This window comes from Sarcophilus harrisii, chromosome 1 (genome assembly GCF_902635505.1).
Source record: "Sarcophilus harrisii chromosome 1, mSarHar1.11, whole genome shotgun sequence".
In the NCBI taxonomy this organism is placed as follows: Eukaryota; Metazoa; Chordata; class Mammalia; order Dasyuromorphia; family Dasyuridae; genus Sarcophilus; species Sarcophilus harrisii.
The window spans coordinates 82,513,993-82,537,016 of NC_045426.1; the positions used below are offsets into that span (position 1 = coordinate 82,513,993).

Consider the following 23,024-nt stretch of genomic DNA (forward strand, 5'->3'; position numbering starts at 1 on the left):
CTCCCACTATCCAATGCGAGGGGGACGCTGCTGGGGAGTGAGATGTCCTTGAAAGATGTCATGGCCTGCCAGACTTACCCATTTGCCCCGGGCCTTGGTTTTCCCAGAACAGAGAGAGCTTTTTATAGTGCAAAGTGACGAAGTCCCTAAATGTGAAGGAAAAATGGAGTCGCTCGGAAGGGGCCTGCTGGCTCAGAGTCTTGGTCACGCTGGGATTGATTTCAGCTTGATATACAAGGAAACCCAACTCCCACAAAAGGGATTATCGTGGCATCTCTGGCTGACCGGGCCCTGTCCATTCATCTCCCATTTGGGCCTGCTCCTGGCCCGTTTCTGAACCATTGCGGAGCTGCGCCTGTTAGCGTCCATCCTCCCAAATTATGTGGAGCAGACTGAAGCTCCTTCAGGCGGCTGTTGCCTCATGCCCTGTTTGGCCATTTCTGCGAAGTGTCCAGAATTCTTCCCTTCCTATGATCCACCCAGACTGGACTATGCTCCCTTCTCTGGTGTTACCCAGTCTTTTCCTATCTCTGTTCCTTCCTCATAAAAGAATAAAGCAATGAATGAAAGAATGAATGAACAAAATGAACAAATGAATGAAAACTAAAAATAGTTATTATGTGTCAAACACTGTACTTATAATAGAAATACGGCGCTTACTCTAGAGAAGCTTACAGTCTAATAGTGACTTACCCATATCTCCCTGTTGAATTTTTTTCTATCCTTTGATGATCAGCTCAGGAGCTATTTCTTTCATGACCCAGCAGATGAAATAATAATAGCAACAGTTTTTGATACAGATTTGCAAAACACTTTACAAATGTTATCTCGTTTGAAGCTGACAGCAAGACCTGTGAGTTAGATGTTATTTGTCTAGGGTTAAACAGCTCATAAGCTTCTGAGGTAGGATCTGAATTCAGGTTTGTGTTGCTTAGTAACAACATAAGGCCTTGAGCACAGTATGCTCCTGAATAAAATGTGTTTTCTGAACTGAATTACAAGGGACCAATTTTTTTTTCACTGTGTGAAAAAAAGTTCCCACAGATAGAACAAAAGAGACTAGCTCCCTGGCCCCTGGTCCTTTGCAGGTTAAAATTATCCAGTATGCCCCGAGCTCACCAAGAGCCACCGTTCTGCTACGAGCAAGCTCTCCAAAGTGCCACATCAAAAACCATGTCTGAGCTACTGAAAGAATCTGGGCCATGGGTGAGTGCTCCAACCTCCTGATAATCAAGCTCTGCACTGACTGTCCATGTAAGCAAGTCATTTTTCCTCTCCTGGCTTTAGTTACTTCACCTGTAAAATGGGGATATTAATCACTACCCCCATTGCTCTGCCAAGACTGTTGTTCAGGAAAATGCTTTGTCAGATGTAAAGGCTCCTTTTTCTTTTTTAAGGGGACATTTTTCTTTTTTTTTCTTTTCTTTTTTTTTTATTTAATAGCCTTTTATTTACAGGTTATATGCATGGGTAACTTTACAGCATTAACAATTGTCATACCTCTTGTTTCAACCCCCAGATGGCAGGATGACCAGTAGATGTTAAATATATTAAAATATAAATTAGATACACAATAAGTATACATGACCAAACCATTATTTTGCTGTACAAAAAGAATCAGACTCTAAAATATTGTACAATTAGCTTGTGAAGGAAATCAAAAATGCAGGTGGGCAAAAATATAGGGATTGGGAATTCAATGTAATGGTTTTTAGTCGCTGGGCGTAGCTGGTTCAGTTCATTACTGCTCCATTGGAAATGATTTGGTTGATCTCATTGCTGAGGATGGCCAGGTCCATCAGAACTGGTCATCATATAGTATTGTTGTTGAAGTATATAATGATCTCCTGGTCCTGCTCATTTCACTCAGCATCAGTTCATGTAAGTCTCTCCAGGCCTTTCTGAAATTATCCTGTTGGTCATTTCTTACAGAACAATAATATTCCATAATATTAATATACCACAATTTACCCAACCATTCTCCAACTGATGGGCATCCACTCAGTTTCCAGTTTCTATCCACTACAAAGAGGGCTGCCACAAACATTCATGCACATACAGGACCTTTTTCTTAGATCAAAAATGAGATATTTATAAAGTACTTTAAAAATCTTAAAACACCATATAAATGCTTGCTATTATTATGTCATTTATCTGTCATTTCATCCCTGTAGTGAACTCCCTCTAATATTATAAATGGTATCTTGTCCATAATTTAAGTCTCAGTGTGGTCTAGAACACTAAGAGTTTAAGTAACTTTCTCAATAGTATGTGTCTGAGACGGCATTTGAATTCAGGTTTTCCTGACTCCAGGCCTAGCACTCTATGCATTGGTATTCTCACTGAACACAGACATCAGAACCAAAATTACTGCTACACCCTCCCAAAATACAGTTAGTAAGTGTTTGAGGCTGGATTTAAATTCATATCTTTCTAAGTCTAGTGCTCTAACCACTGCATCACCTAGCTTCTGGAATGGAGGGAACCTGCCAACCCAGTCTTTATATGAGTTTGCCCCAAACATGAAATGTCTGCCCCTTTTTAGACGAGGAGAAGGCAGAATCTACAGGATTATTCTGAGTAGCCAAGGGTTTTGGTGGCTAACAGCCTTCAAATTCAGATTAACTTCTAGTTTCTAACTTGACCAAAATCCCCAGTAGTAACAAATTAATGATGGGTAAAAAACAAGGTATAGTTAAGCTAAAACTTTTGAAAAGCCAACAACTGGCTTTGGGGGAGCAAGGGGGTAAAGGCAATCTGCCACTTGGCTCAGCCCAGCCTTTTAGTTAAATAAATACAATTTTCGATTAAAAACAGAAATTTTGGAGAGGCTTGACTTATTAGTCACCAGTGCTTACTTAGCATAAAGGAAGGGCTTAGTAAATGCTTGACTGACTAATCCTCCCACACCATCCCCTCGCCAGACATACTCACAAGGAATATATCAACTTTTCAAGAGACATAGAAATAATAACAGTTCACATTTATTTAACATTACTTAAACTCTTGATTTTATAAAGTTTGCTATATACATTATCTTATTTGATTCTAATAATCTTGTGAAAGGGATCAAATATCATTATCCCCATTTCAATAGGAGAGGAAACTGAGACTCATTACTGCACAGCTAGTAGTGACAAAGTTGCTTACAGACTTGAATCTAGGCTCTCACCCCACCCCCAGCTCCAAATTCAGTACTCTTTCCATAAGACAGAAAGAACCAATGGAGGTTATTTTTGTTTATCCATGTTTCTGGTCAGTTCAATAGTTTTTCTCCATATTGACAGATAAGGAATAATTGTTGATCAATGAGGTGATTCAGGGCAATTCCAATAGACTTGTGAAGGAGAAAGTCATCTGCATCCAGAGAGAGGCCTATAGGGATCTAATGTGGATCACAACACAGTATTTTCACCTTTTGTTGTTGTTGTTGTTGTTATTGGTTAGCTTGTTTCTTCTTTCTTATTTTTCCCCTTTTGATCTGTTTTTCTTGTGTAGCATGATAAATGTGGAAATATATTTAGAAGAATTGCACATGTTTAACCTAATTGGATCACTTGCTATCTAGAGATGGGGAAGGAGGGAGAAAAATATAGAACACAAATTTTTTCAAGGGTGAATGCTGAAAACTCTTTGAATAGATAGTTGAAACTGTCTTTTGAAAAATAAGAAGCTATTATCATAAAAGTAAAGGAATAGTTGTTGATAAGGTATTGTTGAGGGGAGTGAGAGGAGGTGGTAAGACCCCTTTGGGGGCTTTAAGGAATATTTCTGCACAGGAGAATAAACATCACTACCACAACCAGTGAATGGGCTCAGGATGGGGTTTTTGGTTGCTTACACAAAAGAGCCAAAAATCCGTAACCAGATACCCCTCCAGAGCCTCCAGTGTCTATCCCAAACCTGAGCATCTTGAGAGCAAGCTATTGGATGGAAAAAAAAAAATCACCTCCCCCACCCTCACTCCTCCACCATGGAGTGTTCCTGGAGTCTGGGCCTCCCATCCTGGGAGAACAATCTTGCCTCTTGATGTGTTATCAGTGTCCCAGAAAGGTAGATTTGCTGGATGCTCCCATAAGCTGGAGGTTTGGCAAGTTCTGGGTACCCTACCTGCCAGTACCTCTTGACTTGTGAATATGTAGAAACCGGGGCCTAAAAGAGATGAGAAGAAATAAGGAAGTCATCAGGAAAATTAAGAAAACCTCGAAAGATCTCTGCCTAAGTTCACAGGGCCTGGGGTTCCCAGGAGAGGTAGACTGCTCGACAGACAAAGGGAAAGCAAAGAGAGAATCAGAGCTCAGAGCAATCCTGGGTTGCCAAGAAAATCAAAGTTAACAGGAAGCAAACAGTTGGGGAATTGTTCCTCAGAGGGCTCAGTTACCTCTGAATAGGACCCAGAATGACCTCTGATTCTGGCTCCAGGACTGAGTCTCCATAATGGCCATTTTTAGACTCACAGATGTCTTTCTTTAGCTTCAAGATGGACTGGCTGAGAGGGAGAATAACTCACTGCAGTCCATCCCCATTGCTGGAGCCATAGCTTAGAGTAAAAGGCCCAGTGGCAAGGTCAGAAGCATGGGGACCATACAAGGACAATCAAGGTGATATTTACTGAGGGTATTCATAGGGCTTGCCTAGGGAAGAGCAGAAGGGATGGAGAGAAGGAGTCTTGGAGATGAAAAGCCTTACTTGCCACAGAAGTCAATATGTGTAGCCAAGATGGAGAGATCCAGGTCAGGCCGGCTCTGTAACCAATTCCCAACGAGTTCTGGATGACGAGGGTCAACCTCTAGGAAGATGCTTCTGTAGAGAGGGAAAGCAGTGGAATATACTGGCAGAGGCCTTGAGTCCCCAGAACAGGTGAAAGTGGGTGACCACACACACCCTGTGGGGTCTATTCTGAACTTGAGCATCTTGGTAGCAAGAGGCAGGATGGGAAAAACTACCTCCCCCATCTTCTACTCCTCTACCATGGAGAGCTCCATGCTCCTGGAGTCTGCGCCTCCAATCTTGGGAAGACAATCTTGCCTCTTGCTGGATTATTAATGCCCTAGAAAGATGGAATTTGCTGGGCTAATATGGAAGTGTTTTGCATGTATAATTGATATCACATTGCTTGCCTTCTCCATGAGTAGCAGGAAGGATGAGAGAAAATTTGGTACTCACAGTTTTTAAAAATATTGATGTTAATAATAAAGTTTTTTTTTTTTTTTTTTTTTTTTTTTTTTAAGTCTTATAGGCTGTTTTATCTAACTCGCTCATTTCACAGACTGGAAAACAGGCTTGGGGAAATTCTCATGACTCTCTATGCTTTAAAATTCTATGCCCCCTAAAGGAAGTATGTTAATGAAGATCATATAGGGATGTCCGTGACAGAGCTCAGGTCTCCTGGACACCCACTCTGGCTTGTTCCATTCTATGTTTTGTTACCTTGGATCATGATCAGGGGAGGCATTGGAGAAAAGCCATCATCACAGGTAGTACTGATCAGCTTTAGGTTTGGCTGGAAATCTCCCCAAAGGGGAGCTCACCCATGGGGTAAGGGATCAGTGGGGATCTTACAGCAAAAAACTCCCACTCTCCTCCTCCCTCTCCTCATACCCAGAGTCTTTCAGCAGCTTGGGTGCCTGGGACAGGATCTCTTTTATCACCCTCATGCCATCCTCTCCTCCATCCAAACTGTCGGTATCTTCATAGCTGGAAAGAACAAGGAAAAGGTGGCTTTCTGTGGCCTGAACTTGAAGGGCCAGAGCCAGGTCACACTCCTATCCACTCTCAGTTATATTTAATGACTATAATATGCTAAAGCAGATCTTAAATAATTATGTAGCCCTGGATTAAAGGATGGAGGTAGCAGACTTAGAAGGATCCCCAAGTCAGCCACAGAACATTGGTCTCCTCAAAGATCTCTCAGGTCCATCAAACAACACCCCTTACCCCACAACTATGAAAAATTACCCCCACTGTCCCTGCTTGTTTCTTCTTCTCCATCTCCTGTTATGCAAGCCCCTTCTCCAAGGATGGGAAGACACAAGTACCTGAGGATCTCTGGGGCCAGTTGCTCCATATCATAATGGAAGATGTAAAGGGGGTTACTGACCACGAGGCCCATTGGCCCCCATGGAAGCAGCTGCTCGCTGTTCACTCCTACAACAAGAAGAAGACTTCTTTGTCCTAGTCTCGACAGCGCCCAACCTCTGACCCTCAGGATGAGAAGGAGCCGCAGATGGGTAGACAAGAGAGAGGAAAAAGACCACTGGACTTGGAATCAGAATAGGGGTATTTAAATCCTAGTTCAGCTACTCCCTTCCTATGTCTTTCTAAAAGGATAGACTAAATGGTTGCTAAAGACTTCATTCTTTAAATCCACAATCCTCTAACAGCTGACATTGATAAGGTATCTTCATGTTTACTTTCTCTTGGTCCTCACAACAAAGCTATTAGATGCAATTATCCCATTTTTAGATAAGGAAACTGAGAATAAGAAAGGGTACCCTGGCCAGAGTCACACAGCTACTAAGTGTCTTAAACAGGTTTCATACACAGATCAGGGTTCTTTCTATTATGGCACTTCATCCTATACATTTTGAAGGAGATGGCTCCACCCTGAATCATCAACTCCCTCCTACGCCCATTGGAAACCATGCTGGTCTCTTGATCAGATTTTTATTGTTAGGTGCAAGATCCAGGAGGGCAGATCCCATCTCACAGGATACTTAAATAGTGTAGCATGGAGCACAAGACTGCAGTATCCTAGTATCATCCCTGGAAGAGGATGAGGTCCAGAAATCCCAAAGTCACACAAATAGTTGGCTGTGGAGCCAAAATTTGAATCCATGCTATGGGCCTTCCTAAGTCAGCCTTGCAAAGAAGTAGCCAAGATTTAACAGCCCACATAATACTGTTTTCCCAGATTGCCCATCTCCCATGAACTATACAAAGAATAGAGACTTTTTTCTAATGTCTTAAAGAACTAGAATCAATTCTTGAGTTTTCATGCCAATGAGGGGAAAGGTAGCATTGTGTATAATCCAAAAATTATGTGTAAGAGAAAGATTTCAGTATTAAGATTCAAAAAAATTTTGCATCTAACATTTACAATAATGAAATCATACTATGAACACTGAGCCAGCAGTTATTACATTTACCCCTACAATTCAACTCTTCTCTGCTTCCTTGTTTTACACTGGGCATAAGTAATATGACTCCTCTGGCAAAAAGGTTCTAGTATGTGGAATAGATGGTAGAAGTGGGAGGAAAAACACTGGCTAAGATAAACTAAAATCTTATTTTAACAAACGTGCTAAGCCCCTGCTATGTGTACAGGCATTGTGCTAGGTGCTGGGAGATACAAGAACACAAATAAAATGACACCTACCCTCAAGGAGTTTACTACCTCCTGGAAGACCATAATCTGTACATGGGGAAGGATAAGACTAGGTAATTTGAGGCTGAAGAGAGTGCTAGTAACTGGGAAGCAATGAAAGACCAGGAAAGGCTTCACCTAAGCTGAGCTTTGAGGATATGTGACCATAAATGAGTTGATTAAGAGAAATCATCAATATAATTAAAAATCTGAAAGCAAGAGTCCCAGTAGTTAGTTATAAACTGGGGAGATGTCCCAGTGGAGAGAACCAAGAGTTGACTTTATCTGACAGATTTTTGAGAATAAAGAAAGGAAGGGAAGAGGGAGGAAAAGTCCAGAGGAACATACCAGAGGTGATATCATGTCGGACAATCTGGATCCTATTTTCCAAGTGGAGCCTATGAGGAAAAAGAGGGAAATAACAGGGTGAGGCACATTGCTTGTGCTTGTGGACCGAAAGCAGAGAACAAAACATCTCTAAAACACAAACATACATCCATAGATAATACATGTATGTACATGTATGTATATGCACTGTGTACACACACATGCCCATATAAGTAGGTCCATTTAGAGGTAAAAATGCTAAGTAACATTTGCAAAGTACTTTCACTGTTTTGAATTTCACAGAGACTCTGGCAAAGGGAGTATTATTTCCCTCATTTTACAGATGAGGAAGCTGAGCCTGAGAGATTAAATGATTTTTGTCTCATCAGCATCTGACACCAGATCTACCTGACCTCTGATATTCTATCCACTGTACCACCTGCCCTAGTGCCCTAGTGCCTACAGCTTTCTGGGGCTTGTATGTCATATGACAGTTTTATTGACATCTAGATGGCAGCATCAACTCAAGACCAGCTTAATCCACCTCCAAAGTCTCCAGATATATCAGAGAGGACAAGAATGTATTTCCCACGCCTCAAGTCCATCAAGGCATAATAGTATCCCCAAACAATGCCTAAATCCTGGAATACAGATGAAAATCAAAAATATTCATTCTGGGAGGCATCTTGAAGACCACTGAGTCTAATTTCATTTTACAAAAAAAGAAATTGAGAAATTGAGGTCCAAGATCACACAATGAGCCAGTAGCAGAAACAGGGCAAAGATTCAGGTGTCTGAATCCTAGGCCCCGATCTTCCCATGATACCAGGCCCTCCTAAGCATAGTTACCCTGCCCTATTTAGTCAAGAGACCACATGCTTTTTAAGAGGAGGGAGAAAATGCTGGGCATGAGTAGACAGAGGTAGGGTTTGTCCACAGTCCCAATGGGCAGAGCCACTGGCCAAAACAGCCAGAAATCAATCAAAGTCAAGGGTCACACATCGGCAAACAAAGAAGAAAGGGGCTCAGACTGAGTCAGTTAAGGTGAGAAGTAGCAGTTCAACAAAAAGATACAAACTACAGAACCCTCAGGTCATCTTGTCCCTCTCCTATCTGAACAGGAACTGCTTCAATAACATATATGCTAAGTAGATATTCAGATACTACTTAAAGGCTTCCAGGAAGACTTTACTCCCTTAAGAGGAAGACCATTCCACTTAATGATAGTTGATTGTGGGGAAGTTTTTTCCTTATTGCCGATTATTGAGAAGTTTTTCCTTCTGTCTTTGAGCTGAAACTTTGGTCACCTAAAATTTTAATTCAAGGAATGTTTCACCATGATTCAAAATCATATAGTATCCCTAGAAAAATATAACTCTTTAAAAATATGGATTTTGATAACAGGGAAAAACTTGAGAATATGAAAGGTATGCACAACTTTCCAAATGCAATCCACAAATCTATTTCTGGGTCTGAAATATTGCACATTTAAAATGGTTTTCCAAATATACACATTGGTGGATTAATCCAATGGTCTGCCCATCCAGCTGCATTCATTATCTTGGCAAGGTTAATTCTTTATCCATTTGTTTTCTTCAGTGTGGATTGCTGGGCTAATCTCTATTTACAGGTTGTAGATTTCACTGAGGAGACCCTGAGGTGCTTTGGAGCTTGATGCAATTTATTCTGTAAACAGCAGAAAGGGAATCAACAGAACATCAATACGAAATCCATACTCATTTTGGACTTTGTACAGAACATTTCCCCAAATATCAGCTGACAACTTTGATGAGTGTGTCATAAAATTTAGAAAAACACTGAACAAATTATTCTGGAATAGTACTTGTCAACCAAACAAGTAAATAAATACTTAAATAAGTTCCATTGATGTTTTTTGTTGTTTTACAGTGCCATGATTTTCCACTAGTATCTTTTCTCTTTCCTCTCTCAGCAAACCAGAACATGTAAAAAAATAATATGGGACAGACAAAAATGCAAAAAAAAAAAAAATTGGAAAAAAAATCAGCATAAACTGATCAACATATCAAAAATGTCTGAAAACATGTGTAATGTACCACACTAATGAACTTCTCTCTTTGTCAGAGACTTAGGGTAAAGATGTCTTTTCATATCTCTTTTTTGGAATTATGCTTGTTCTTTGCAAATTTTCAATAACCTCTTCCATTTGTTTTTGTTTGTTCTTTTCATTTACATTGTTATAGTCATTGTGTATATTGTTTTCTTGGCTCTGCTTACTTCATTTTTCTATCAGTTCACGTATTCATATTTGTCATTTCTTAGAACACAACAATATTCCATTACATTTATGTTCCTCAATTTGTTTAGCCATTTTCCAATCAGTGCATATCTTTTTTGTTTTCAATTTTTTGCTTTCACAAAAAGTAATGATTTTATATGCATATACATACATACATACATATATATATGAAAATTATATATATATATATATATATATATATATATATATATATATACTTATCAATAATTTCCTTGGGATATAAAGCTAGTAATCAAATTTGCTTCCTTAGGGAATGGCCAATTCTTTCCTGTCTACTGGGTTAAAAGATACAGATATTTTAGTCACTTTATTTGCATAATTTCAAATTACTTTCCAGAATGGCTGTCCAGATTTACAGTTCCCTTAACAGTGCTCTAGCATGCCTATCAACCCCACAACCCGTCCAATACTATTCCCATCTTTTGTCATCTTTGTTAATTTTCAGAGGATAAAGTGAAAATTCAGAGTTATTTTGATTTGTATTTCTTTGATCAATGTTTTGAAATATTCTTTCCTATGAATGCTAATAGTTTGCAATTCTTCTTTTGAGAACTGTTTGTTCAAATACTTTGATTAATTATCTATTATAGAATGGATTTTAGACTCTTATCTCTCTAGATATCAACCTATTGATCCATTTGTTAATTACTTACATATCTTGACTATCAAACCCTAATTAGGGAAATTCGATAGAGATTTTTTTCCTTATTTAAGCATTTCCTTTCTCATCCTGGTTGCATTAATTTTATTTGTTCAAAAGTTTTTTAATTTCCTAAGTCAACGCTATGGACTTTGTCCTTGTAACTGTCTTTATATCTTGTTTGGTTAAGAAAATATCTCCTATCTATAGTTGTGAAAAGTATATTACCTACTTCTCTTCTAGTTGTGTTTTTTTAAATAACATGATTTCCCCCTTCCTACCCCAAGGCAATTGGGGTCAAGTGACTTGCCCAGGGTCACACTCAGGTTCTCCTGACTTCAGAGCTGGTGCTCTATCCACTGCACCACCTAGCTGCCCCAATAACATAATCTTTAATATTAAGGTTACATATCCACTTAGAATGTATTGTGGAATATGGTGTAAAGTGTTGGACTAAAACTAATTTGATTGGTCTAGTATTAAAACTACAAAATAATTTTGATAGTATTGTAATTTTAATTACATTGGCATAGCCCAATCATGAGCACTGAAAATGCCTCTGGCTAATTAAGTTGTTTTTTATTTCTTTAAGGAATGTGTTGTAACAGAATCTGCCTAAGTCTTTTATGTGTTGTTTTTTTTTTTTCTTTATTTGATAGCCTTTTATTTACAGGATATATACATGGGTAACTTTACAGCATTAACAATTGCCAAACCTCTTGCTCCAATTTTTCACCTCTTAACCCCCCTCCATCCCCTCCCCTAGATGGCAGGATGACCAGTAGATGTTAAATATATTAAAATATAAATTAGATACACAATAAGTATACATGACCAAAATGTTATTTTGCTGTAGAAAAAGAATCAGACTCTGAAATATTGTACAATTAGCTTGTGAAGGAAATCAAAAATGCAGGTGTGCATAAATATAGGGATTGGGAATTCAATGTAATGGTTTTTAGTCATCTCCCAGAGTTCTTTTTCTGGGCATAGCTAGTTCAGTTCATTACTGCTCCATTAGAAATGATTTGGTTGATCTCGTTGCTGAGGATGGCCTGATCCATCTTTTATGTGTTTTGATGATTATTTTTATGCATCTTAAAGTCTTTTGGAATTCCCTTTCTACTGTTGTGTCCTATATTTTGTTAAAAAATGCTCTTGATTTTTGAGAGTTTATTTTGTAGCTTGAAATTCTTCTGAAGCTGTTAATTGCCTCAATTAGTATCTCTAACTAAACCATATTGTTGTCAACAATTAGGAATAGTTTTATATCTTCCTTATCTATTTTTATATTTTTAAAAAATTTCTTTCTATTGGAGCAGTTAGGTGGAGCAATGGATTAGAACACCAGCCCTGAAGTCTGGGGGAGCTGAATTCAAAATTGATCTCAGACACTTATCACTTCCTAGTTGTGTGACCCTGGGCAAGTCACTTAACCCCAATTGCCTCAGGGGAGGGGGGGGGAATTGCTTTCTATTGTCTTATTAGTATTGCTAATGTTTCCAGAAATACATCAAATAAAAATGGAGAGACTCATCATTCTCTAAGGAAGTAAATATTAAGCTCCTACTATGTACTAAGCACTATCCTAATTTCTGATAAAAGCAAAAAAAAGAATTATGACTATTGTGGAATTCTTCATGAAAGCGGAAAACTTTGTCTGGGAGCTTTGAAGATTGCCTTTTGCTCATTCAAATGATTTGTGATCTACAAACAGCAGGCACCATGTACTTTCATGTTCTCTACAAGTCTTAGCAGTTTGACTGCAAATGGTGGTTGGCAAAAGACTTCCTCCTTGACTCTTCTATTTTCATCAAGGACACCTTCAATGCAAGTCTCATAAAGATATTTTAAAGATGAAAAAGCAAAATCTTGGTTTTGTATTTGTTGATTTTTTTTCCTCTCTCATTTGCCTCCTGGATCATGCTTTGTGACCTTTTCTGTTCTTTTGGCTTCTTTTCCATTTTGATATGTCTTTAAAATTATTCTCAGAAAACCTTTAAAATCATGATACCTCCAACAGAAACTTTTTTACAAGTACATTTGCCCAAATCCAGTATTCCAAACTTCCTATTAAGTTAAGTTATATTAAGTTTTATATATATAATGGACCCCAACTTAAGAATCATTGATTTTTAGGATTTAAGATTAGAACCACATCATAGGGAATCTTAAAAGATCTTGTCTACCTTCCTTTTAAGGAAACTGAAACATAGAGGAGAAATAATTTGATCAAGATAACACAGTTAGCAAGCAGCCAAATCTAGATTTGCTTTTAAGACGAATGGCCCTTTCTGCTCCACCAACCTGTTCTACTTCATGTCTGTCTGTTGACCTTTTTTTCATTTATATCACAATGCCCTTGTAATGATCTGGCTTTGCTGGGTCACATGCTAAGTTACTTGCAAGCTTGTTTTCTTCCTCTCCCTTTTACCTGCTTTGTGACATGATAATGCTTATAATCTTGTGGCAACTTCCTTCCTGTTTTGCAAGTCTATACTCTAAGCCAGACTTGCTCCTGACTGCTAGTCTTTCTGCCTGGCAAGCAGAGCAAAAATTGCTGACCCAGGAAGTTACTGGGTTCTTCTGGCCCCATTATTATGGTTGACTATTTTGATTTGATCAAATTTCTCCAAGAAATAAATGCTTTGCTTATAGCATAGTACTCAAGATTATTATCCAGAGCCCAATACAAATGTGAAAAACATCTTTTCTTTTGTTCATTTCCTGTATATCAGAGTTGATGACTTATTTACATTTATAGAGATTTCTGTACTTTTTAAACTGAGATGCTCAAACTAGATATAGTCAGAGTGAAGGACTGAAGGTTGAGGGTTATTACCAAGATTAGCAGGTCATTTTCACAAGAATGACAACAATAAACACGTAAGTATAAAAAGGCACCTGTCATTTCATTAGGATGGGGGAACTTCTAAGTAAAAAAAGATCAGAGGCATAGATTGCAACCCTCAAGTTTAGATAAGTTGCCTGAGACTCAGGGAAATTAATTTGACCAGTTTATACACTAAATAGTGGAGGCAAAATTTGAATCCAAGGCTTCGGATTCCTAGCCCAGCACTTTGTCCATTATGCTATGTTACTGCTATAATAATATAAATATCTCTTCACCATGCTACAGATCCCCGAAAGCTCTCTCTAGTGTCCAGTATCTCTAGGCCTCTGCCCTTGGTCCCCAGCTCATGTATCCTGCCCCCAGCACCTCTGAGCGTTCTCTCTGGTGAGTTTCACGGCCTCTTCCCCTTTGTCCACTGCAACTACTCGGCTCTGCAAACACAAGGACAGAAGTAAGGAGATTAGACTTGTCCTGCTCAGTTCTAGAAGGCAGAGCTAGGAATGACAGGAGCAAGGAGGAAGGAGAATTACAGAGAGGCAGATTCTGGCTCAACATATGCAGAAATGACCCAATAATTACACGGCTTACAAAAGCTGCCAGTCCCACAGTAAAAAGCACAGCTCTGAAAGTAATGAGTAGGGACTGAACTAGGGGATCTCCAGAGTCTTTTGCATCTCTGAGATTTTATTAGTTTTGTTTTTTAAGAATTATCTAGAAATCAATGAGCAGTAATGACTTCAGTGGACTGATGTCGAAGCATCTACAGGTGCAGAATGGGGCATACACTTTTAGACTTGAACAAATCGTTTGTTTTATATTGATTTGAATGTACTTATTTGTTGCAAAGGAGGGATTTATTAGGGCAGGGGTAGAGATGGCTGGAAAATAACCACTTTCATTGGGAAGTTAGTGATATAAACAAAGGAAAGAGCATCTATTTACATAGATAATTATATATAAAACCACAGAGCATGTGTGTATTTACAAACACATGCATTTACATGTACACATGTATGTACACACACATGTTCTGGAAACATAGGCATCTTCATCAGCTTGGCTAATTTTCTTGGGAGAAAAAGCTGATTTTTCCCTATTTCACAAATTGAAACCTTGAGATCCTGGGGCTTCTGAAGGAAGAGTCAGAATGAAGAAGGGCAGTGAGTTCTCAAATATAGGGAGTGACCCGATGAGAGATAGTAACAGCTACTTATAGAAAACCTCAGGCTGTCCTGGCGCTGTCTCCTCCGTGAGCTAAAGACAGACAAGGTAAAGTCAATGGATTAGGTGACTCTTTGGGTGAGGGAGGCTCACCTGGGTCAGTTTGCTCAGGAGGCTGAGAGCAATAGCCCCAGAGCCACAGCAGAGGTCCAGGATGAGAGGACCAGAGTGGAGCTGATGGCTTACAGTGCCCTTTGCTCTGGATTCTTGGCACCTCTGGGATTCCTCATGAAGTACCAAGTTGACCAGTTCCTGCAAAGAGAACAGGAAAGGTAAATTAATTCTTCAAAGAAAGACACTAGGCAATGGGGATGGGATGCTGGATAAAACTCCCTCTAGAAGAGGTCTGAATAGAGCAGTATATAACAGACCCAGGTATCTTAATATGACTTAACAATATATTAGCTTTCTTTTTAAAAAATTTAATCTAATTTTTAATTTAGGGATTAAAACAAGCATTTCCATAACAGAATAATTTAAAAATGATGATTGTATAGGAAACCACAAATCTATTATGTATAACTTGCTATTCCTTTTAAATATATAATATTAAATTATAATTGAGCACTTAAGTAATTTAATTATATTAAATATATAATAAAATTATGAAATATAAATTTTTTCCCTTTCCTTCCACATCTCACCTTAATGATGGTTACCATTAGACACAAATATATCTATATCTATATATCATTCTATATATCTATTAGTTCTTTCTCTGGATACAGATAGGGTCTTTCTTCATATATCCCTTGTCAATTATTTGGATACTTATAATAGTCAAAATAATGTATTTGCTCAAAGTTGTTCTTACAATAACATTGTTGTTGCCGAATAGAACATGCTTTTGGTTCTGTTCATTTTGCTCTTCACTATTTCATACGAGTTTACTAATGCTTTTCTAAGATCCTGGAGCTCATCATTTCTTCTAGCACAGTCGTATTCCATCACAATCATAAACCTCAAACATTAGCTTTCTTGGCAGTCAGATCATACATGATTCATATTAAGCTTGCAGTCCACTAAAACCAACAGATCTTTTTCAGATTCTCTACTGACTAGCCATGCTTCTTTCCCCAGCAATAGCATTTCTTGACTTCTCAGTTTCTCTTTCACCAAATGTCCAACCAGTAACTGAATCTCCTTATTTCTTCCCTATATTTGACCCTTTTTTTCTTTCTGCCCTCACATAACTTCCCCCCACTTCAGGACCTTACATCCTCTTCTGAAGGTCTTCCTAACTGGTCTCCCTGTCTCAAGCCTCTTCCCTTTCCATTTACCCTCCATAAAGCTGCTAGGATGATTTTCCTGAAGCACAGTCCTGAACATGTCACTTCCTATTTCACTGACTCTAGATAAAATAGGAACTCTTCTGTTTGCCATCTGAAGCCCTCCCAGCCTGGATCCTAATCTTGTCAGTCTTCCTATACATGCCTCCCCTTCCTGGATTCTCCATGCTGGCCAAAATCTCTATTTGCTGCTCCTCCATCTCGGCTCAAGTATCATGAAGCCCTTCCCGCTGCATCCCAGCTCCTAGAGCCTGCCCCTTCCCAAATTACCCCTTGTCTTGTATATAATGTGTACACATTACCTCCCCCCAGAAAATGCTAGCCTCATGAAGGTAAGGACTTTCACCCTGGCTTTGTATCTTTAGGACTTAGTATTATTATTTCTGTTTCATAGATAAAGAAATTGAGGCTCAAAGCAACCAGTGTCTATGATCAGAAAATAGAGCTTCTAAGATCCAGATTCAAATCCAGAACTCATGATGCCAAGGGCAGCTTTTTCTCCACTCTACTATAGTAGCTCACATTTCTGTGGTACTCTGAAGTTTAGAAACTATTTTTCTTAGAACTCTGGGGAAGGCTGTATAAAGATTTCTATGCCCATTTTCCAGGTGGGAAAACAGAAGTTCATAGACATTAAGCAACTTGCTTAAGATCAAACAACTTGCAATATAGGAGCCAGGAAGTGAACCTAAGACCCTTTCACTTCTACCATCCTGCTGCTCTCTAGATAGCCCCGTGCCCCTCCACTCTCCTGCTCTCCACCTGCCCATCTTTACCTGTAGAATTCTCCAACTGCTAAGAGAGAAAAAGGCACAGTAGTGACACCAGAGGGTGACACGGTACCAGTCTGCTGGGCAAAACCAGGATGCTCTGAGCAGGTGGTACAATTGGAGTAAAGGTAACTGCCCCATGGGCAGTGGCACCCATCCAGTACTCTATGTAATCACCTGCAGGTGCCAAATTACTCTCATCTGGGGTGCTGGAGTCACTCCTTTATGTCAACCAGGGACACAGCCTTAAGTCACAATTCCTAGGGAGGCCCCCAGAACCCATCAGGAATGGCGCCAAAGCCAGGTCACAGTCTTCTGCCATGAGTGAGAGCCTAGAAAGCCTTAGATTGCCAGGTACTGATGACTGGGGACTAAACAGGCCCTCCCACCACCTCCCAATCGGTCTCTACTCCCAAACCCCCTACCAGCTTTAAAGTCTTACTATCTTAGAGAATCACAAGGCTTCAAAACCTGGGACTTTGGGACAGAGAATGTCAGATCTTTTGGGCCATCTCTATTATGTTATAGATAGAAATATGAAGGTCCACGGAGGTGAAAGGAATGTTTAGTGTTACACTGCTCATAACTGGCAGGGCCAAAGTTTGAACCTTAAGCTTTCTCTCTTAATATTTAATGCTATCCAAGGTCCAAGGTGAAGTCCTCCCCAAAGTGCCCAGCAAAGGAATTGCTATTACGCTCAAGAAGGCAGGCGCAGAGGGGCCACTAAGTGATGCAGAAGATACAGCACCAGTCCTGGAATCAGCAGACTCGACTTCAACTATGACCCTGAACACCTGCTAGCTGGGCTACCCTTGGCAAGTCACTTAACCCCAATTGCCCCCGCCTCAAAACAAAGAGTTTAAGGAAAGAGAATAGACTATTGCTATTGATGGCCAACTGGTAGGAGGGGAAATGTGGTGATGGAGAAAGCTCACTGGATTTACAGTCAGAAGATCGGGGGACAAGTCCCGGATTTGCTACTCATTAACTGGATGATGTTCAGTAAAACTCTTCCCTAATCTGGGACCTTGAATTAAGGGGGATGGGTCATATGGCTTCTAAAGGCTCTAGAGCTTGTGGGAATATCATTAAGACTAAGGGGTGAAGAAAGAAAAAGGGGAAGGTATGCAGAGAGCAAAATCTGGTTTTCTGTCTCCATTCTTGAGGCACCAGGGAGCTGGGGGAGGCAGCAGCTGGAGTGCACACTCAGAGGAGAAGTGGGGATTTGGTGAGCCAGCAGCATTGTGGTCTGAGCCCACTCGCTTCTGAGAATTGTCACTTCCGGGGAAGCCCCCGGAATCCACTGTGGTCTTGTACACAAAGCTCTCCCCACCCCCAAAACACCTCCTCCTCCCTGACCCAGTCTGGATTTCAATCTTGCAGCCTCAGAAATGCAGAGAGGCCACAGGTGAGGAAGTCAAGGGGGAACGGGGAAGGGGTCACCGATGACAATGAAAAGCTCATTTAGAAGAATGTTTACTAGGTCAGAGAAGGTGATTGTATTAGAAGGCCAGGTAGCTTTAGCCAGGCTGTTAAAGAGAATATAAGCTATGAGAAGGTTACAGGACAGAAATAATGGCTGAGGGTAACTCTTCAGCCTCCAAAGGCCTGGGCTTTCCTTCTTCAAGTTTCTATGGCTCAGGACTTTCTCTTTCCACTGCAGAACATACAAGAGTGCTGGACTTGGAATCAGGAAGACTTAAGCTCAAAGCTCTTCTCAATAACTAACTGGGTGACAGCCTCAGTTTCCCCTTATGTGTGCATGTCCAGGAGTGTTTACACATTGCTTTGTCAGCCCTCCCACTCCTGTTTTGCTCCTGCTCCCATCTCACCTCCTGACCACCACCCCAATAACCTTCCTCCTGCACAGATCTCATCACACTAATGCATTACTCAATGATTTTCAAAAATTTGCTATTAAGATTTATGGAATGGAATTCAATTTTTTTCTGGTTCTCCAAATATGACACCTTAATTTTCTGCCTCATTTGGTATAACTCAATATTCCAGACAAATTGGACTACTCTGTCATCTAACTTGACCCTGTACTTTTTCTATCTCCATATCTTTGTTCTATTCTTTTGTCAATTCTTACTTCCTTCTTTTCACTAATTCTTTTTTTATAACAAATATAAATTTTAATATTTATCTGAAAGATTAAAAATACCACATCATTTCTCCCTCACTACTAATAAGTTTTAGGATGAAAAATGATCCTACTAATAATACTTCTTTTGAATCCTACAGAACCTTTTCTTTTTCTTTTTTAACTACTACAGTTAGTCTTTTAAAAAATTTTATTTAAGTTTTTTATTTTCAAAACATATGCAAAGATAATTTTTCAACACTGACCTTTGAAAAACCTTGTATTTCAATTTCCCCCCTTTCCCCTTATCCCCTTCCCTTAGATGGCATGTAATCCAATTTATGTTAAATATGGTAAAAATATATATTAATCCAATATAGGCATACTTATACAATTATCTTGCTACACAAGAAAAATCAGATCAAAAAGTAAAAAAAAAGAAAAAAGAAAAAAGAAAGAAAGAAAATAAAATTCAAGCAAACCACAACAAAAAGAGTGAAAATACTATCTTGTGATCCACCCTCAGTTCCCACAGTCCTCTGGGTGCAGATGGCTATCTTCATCACAAGATCATTAGAACTGGCATCAATCATCTCATTGTTGAAAAGAGCCATGTCCATTAGAATTGATCATGGTATAATCTTGTTGCTGTGAACAATGATCTTCTGGTTCTGCTCATTTCACTCAGCATCAGTTCATGTAATTCTCCCCAGGTCGCTGAAATAATCCTGCTGATCTTCTTATAGGATAATAATATTTCATGACATTCACATATCACAACTTATTCAGCCATTCCCCAGCTGATGGGCATCCACTCAGTTTCCAGTCTCTTGCCACTATGAAAAGGGTTGCCACAAACACTTTTGCACATGTGGGTTCCTTTTCTTCGTTTAAGCTCTCCCTGGATATATGCTTCACTAATTTCTTAAAGCCCAAATAATCAAACAGTATTTCCTCTAAGCTGGCTTCCATGAGCTCCCTTTAGACCCGATGTGGAATCCTGTTTAGCACATCTATAGTGAGTGTATTCATCATAGGATGGTAAATTTACAGCTGGAAAGTACTTCAGAGACCATTAAGTACAACCCTTTCATATTATAGATGAAATCAATGAAGTATTGAAAGATCATACAATTAGTAAGTGTCTGGCAGGGACAAATTTGAACTCAGATCTTATTGATTCTTAAGCTTAGTGTTCTGAAATCTGAAATGTCTCCAAATCTGACACTTTAATTTTCTGCCTCACCTGGTATAACTCAATATTCCAGACAAATTGGATTACTCTATCATTTAACTTCACCCTGTACTTTTTTATCTCCATGTCTTTGTTCAGTTCCCCTCCTCATCCTGGAGACTCATGAGACACTGGAGAAGAAATCACCCTAATTCAAAGGAGAAACTGACTGCACCCACCTAAGATTCTTCATTTTGTTTTCCACCACTCAGTGGCCCAGGGGGTGTACCCCCTTCTGCTTGATCATCCTGTCAGCAGGTTTAAATCACAGACTTATGCCTGTTTTAGACAATCTTTGCTGTCCTAATATCCTATTGGAGGTCCATCCTCTCTTCCATTTACCATCTTATGATAAGTACACTCACTATAGATGTACTAAACAGGATTCCACATCGGGTCTAAAGGGAGATCATGGAAGCCAGCTTCCTCACCAAGGACAAGCTCATCAGCTAGATCCTAATGACAAGGGCAAATGCCATAACCAAGTACATTAAACCCTAAAAAAGGGATCACTTTATGGCAAATCCGGTTTTCCTTCAGGAAAACCATCTTGGGAACCTTTTTTTTTTTTATGGAGGGAGATATCTGAGACGTGACAATAGTGCTCCAGGATTCCAACAGATTCAATTTTATCCAAGCTTCCATTCAACTAATTGTGAGTAGAGAAAACCAATAACCAAAAGAAAAGGGGCCTAGAGTCCAATGAGGGGGGGATAGGACAGAGATAGGAACATACACACTTATGACACAGGACAAGATAAGGACCTAGGAAAGTGAAACAGGACTTTGAAGGAGAAAGAGATTAGGCATCTAGGAGGAAGAGACTGAGCATCAGGGTAGGAGGCTTGGAGAGAAAAGAGACAGGTTATTAAGGTTATTAAGCACAAGTTAAGAAGTGGAGAAAGATCCTACCTGGACCTAAACATGAAAAGACCTTGGATAGCAAAGGATGAGGTCTTCTCATTTTTGGAGAAAATAGAAGCACCAAATGTTAAATGTCCAAAGTCCTACAGAAATTGAGAAGTAAGGCTAGCATTCAAGCACACATCTGTTGACAAATCCAGAACTTGGGGGCCAGGATTTAGAGCTAGGAGAGATCTTAAAATCCCAGTGCCCCATCCCTTCGTTTTATAGATTTTATAGATAGATTTATAGATTGACATTTTATAGATTATAGACTGAGGTCAAGGGAGATGAAGTGATTTGCCTACAGTCACACAGACAGTGGCGGATGGCATCTGAAACTTGACCTCTGACTCTAAATACTGTGTTCTCTGCACTACACCACCCTTGTCTTGAGGGCAGAGGAAAAAAGGGTGAGAAAAAGCATGAAGATGGGGGAAAGTATTTGTCACTTGGTTCCTCAAAGCCAGGGCCTGCATATTTTGATTTTATTGTATTTTCTCAGACTGTTTAGCGCTGAGCTGACACCTCCACCCCCATCCCCAGAAGCAGTGGGGGTGTAAGAGACAGGACACTGTACTGAAACTCAAACACCATCTCCCACACTTCCTAACTGTATGACTCGGGGGGGAAATCCCTTTATAGGATCATAAACTAGAATTCTAAAGGACCTTGGAGGTTTCTGAGTCCAAGCTCCTTTAACTTGTGGCAGAGCTAAGTAAGTGACAGAACCAGGATTCAAACTGTACTATTTTGCTACTACTTTACTTTCATTATCTGTAGAATGGGTAAAATAACACTTGTCCATTATCTCCGTCTCAGGTTTGCCAATGGGGAAAGAACTTTGCAAGCTTTAAAGGGATGGAGAAATAGGGACACTTAATACGGTTTATTTTAAGAATATGATTATTCTATCACTATTCTGCTTGCAATATTACAACTCACAGACTTATTATTATTACACACTGCAATTATGAACCAGAGTGCTTTTGGGCCCTGATATTTGCTGATTCTCCTCCTGCCTGGCAGACAGGGAAGCATACACATCTCTGGAGAGGCTGCTGCAAAGAGCTGCCTATCTGTAATATCAGTACACGTGTGGTTAGGAGCTCCAGGGTGCAGGGGGAAGCATTGGTCTCCGTCCCAGGGTGGGGGGTGCAGCTCGAGTACAGACAGCTGTCAAAGGCTGGGCGGCTGTACTTTCCCCCTTCTCAAGGGTCTGAAGGCAACCCACACTGTGGAAAACTTTCACTAACTCTCACTTCAGAAACAAGTGCGGCAGGATAGGGGGGCTGCGCCCCAGCCTTTATCTCTTTGTCAGGGGGTGCAGCACAGAGGCCCTGTAAGCAAAAACAGGATATTTGCTCTTCTGGGGCAGTGCCTCTTCTCCATCTGTCTGCCACACCGAGTTTCCATGGCAACCAGCTATTATGGTGAAAACAAAAGCCTGTGACCTTGGAGAGGGGAGAGGGAGGTTGTTCTGAAGGGAAGCCATCATCTCCCCTTCCCCTTTGTCTCAACTCTCCCTCTGAGAACTGTGGGCTGAGCCTGCCAGTCTCTGGCTGGGGCAGGGGTGCCTCTGAACCCAAGAATAGGAAGCTTTTAGGTGGCAGCAGTCCCAGAGTGCCCAAAGCATGACTATCAGATTCCCCCAGAGCCCACAAATCTGTTTCCCCCACGTAAACATTTCGTCACTGCTCCTAAAACAAGTGATTTCTCCCCTCTGAGTTTCAACTCCTTAAAACATGATAACTTTTTATAATCCCCCCCCCCTTTTTTTGGTGAGCTAATAAGGGTTAAATGACTTGTGCAAGGTCACACAGCTAGTGTTAAGTATCTGAAGCTGGATTTAAACTCGAGTCCTTCTGAGTCCACCCTCAGTGCTCCATTTCATTATCAATTGCTTCTAAGATGACCTTTACGATACCTTCCAGCTCTAAAGAGATGACCTAAACAACAAAGGGGTTGGATTAAGCTCTAAATCTATTAAGGTATAACTTTAGTTCTGTTATTATTAAGTTACTTCCCTTCGGAC

At 40.0% G+C, this 23,024-nt stretch overlaps 1 protein-coding gene across 1 annotated transcript in view; it reads right to left on the reverse strand.

Moving 5' to 3' along the window:
- Positions 1–4,006: 4,006 nt before the first annotated feature.
- Positions 4,007–23,024, reverse strand: part of HEMK1 (HemK methyltransferase family member 1) — a 39,614-nt gene continuing 20,596 nt past the window's right edge. Inside the window, exons 5-11 of the mRNA XM_012543492.3 lie at positions 14,801–14,959; positions 13,853–13,917; positions 7,715–7,764; positions 6,039–6,147; positions 5,602–5,697; positions 4,690–4,803; positions 4,007–4,152 (exon numbers count right to left, since the gene is read on the reverse strand). Coding sequence (XP_012398946.2) covers positions 4,107–4,152; positions 4,690–4,803; positions 5,602–5,697; positions 6,039–6,147; positions 7,715–7,764; positions 13,853–13,917; positions 14,801–14,959 — 639 coding nt within the window. The 3' untranslated portion in view covers positions 4,007–4,106. The remainder of the gene's footprint in view (positions 4,153–4,689; positions 4,804–5,601; positions 5,698–6,038; positions 6,148–7,714; positions 7,765–13,852; positions 13,918–14,800; positions 14,960–23,024) is intronic.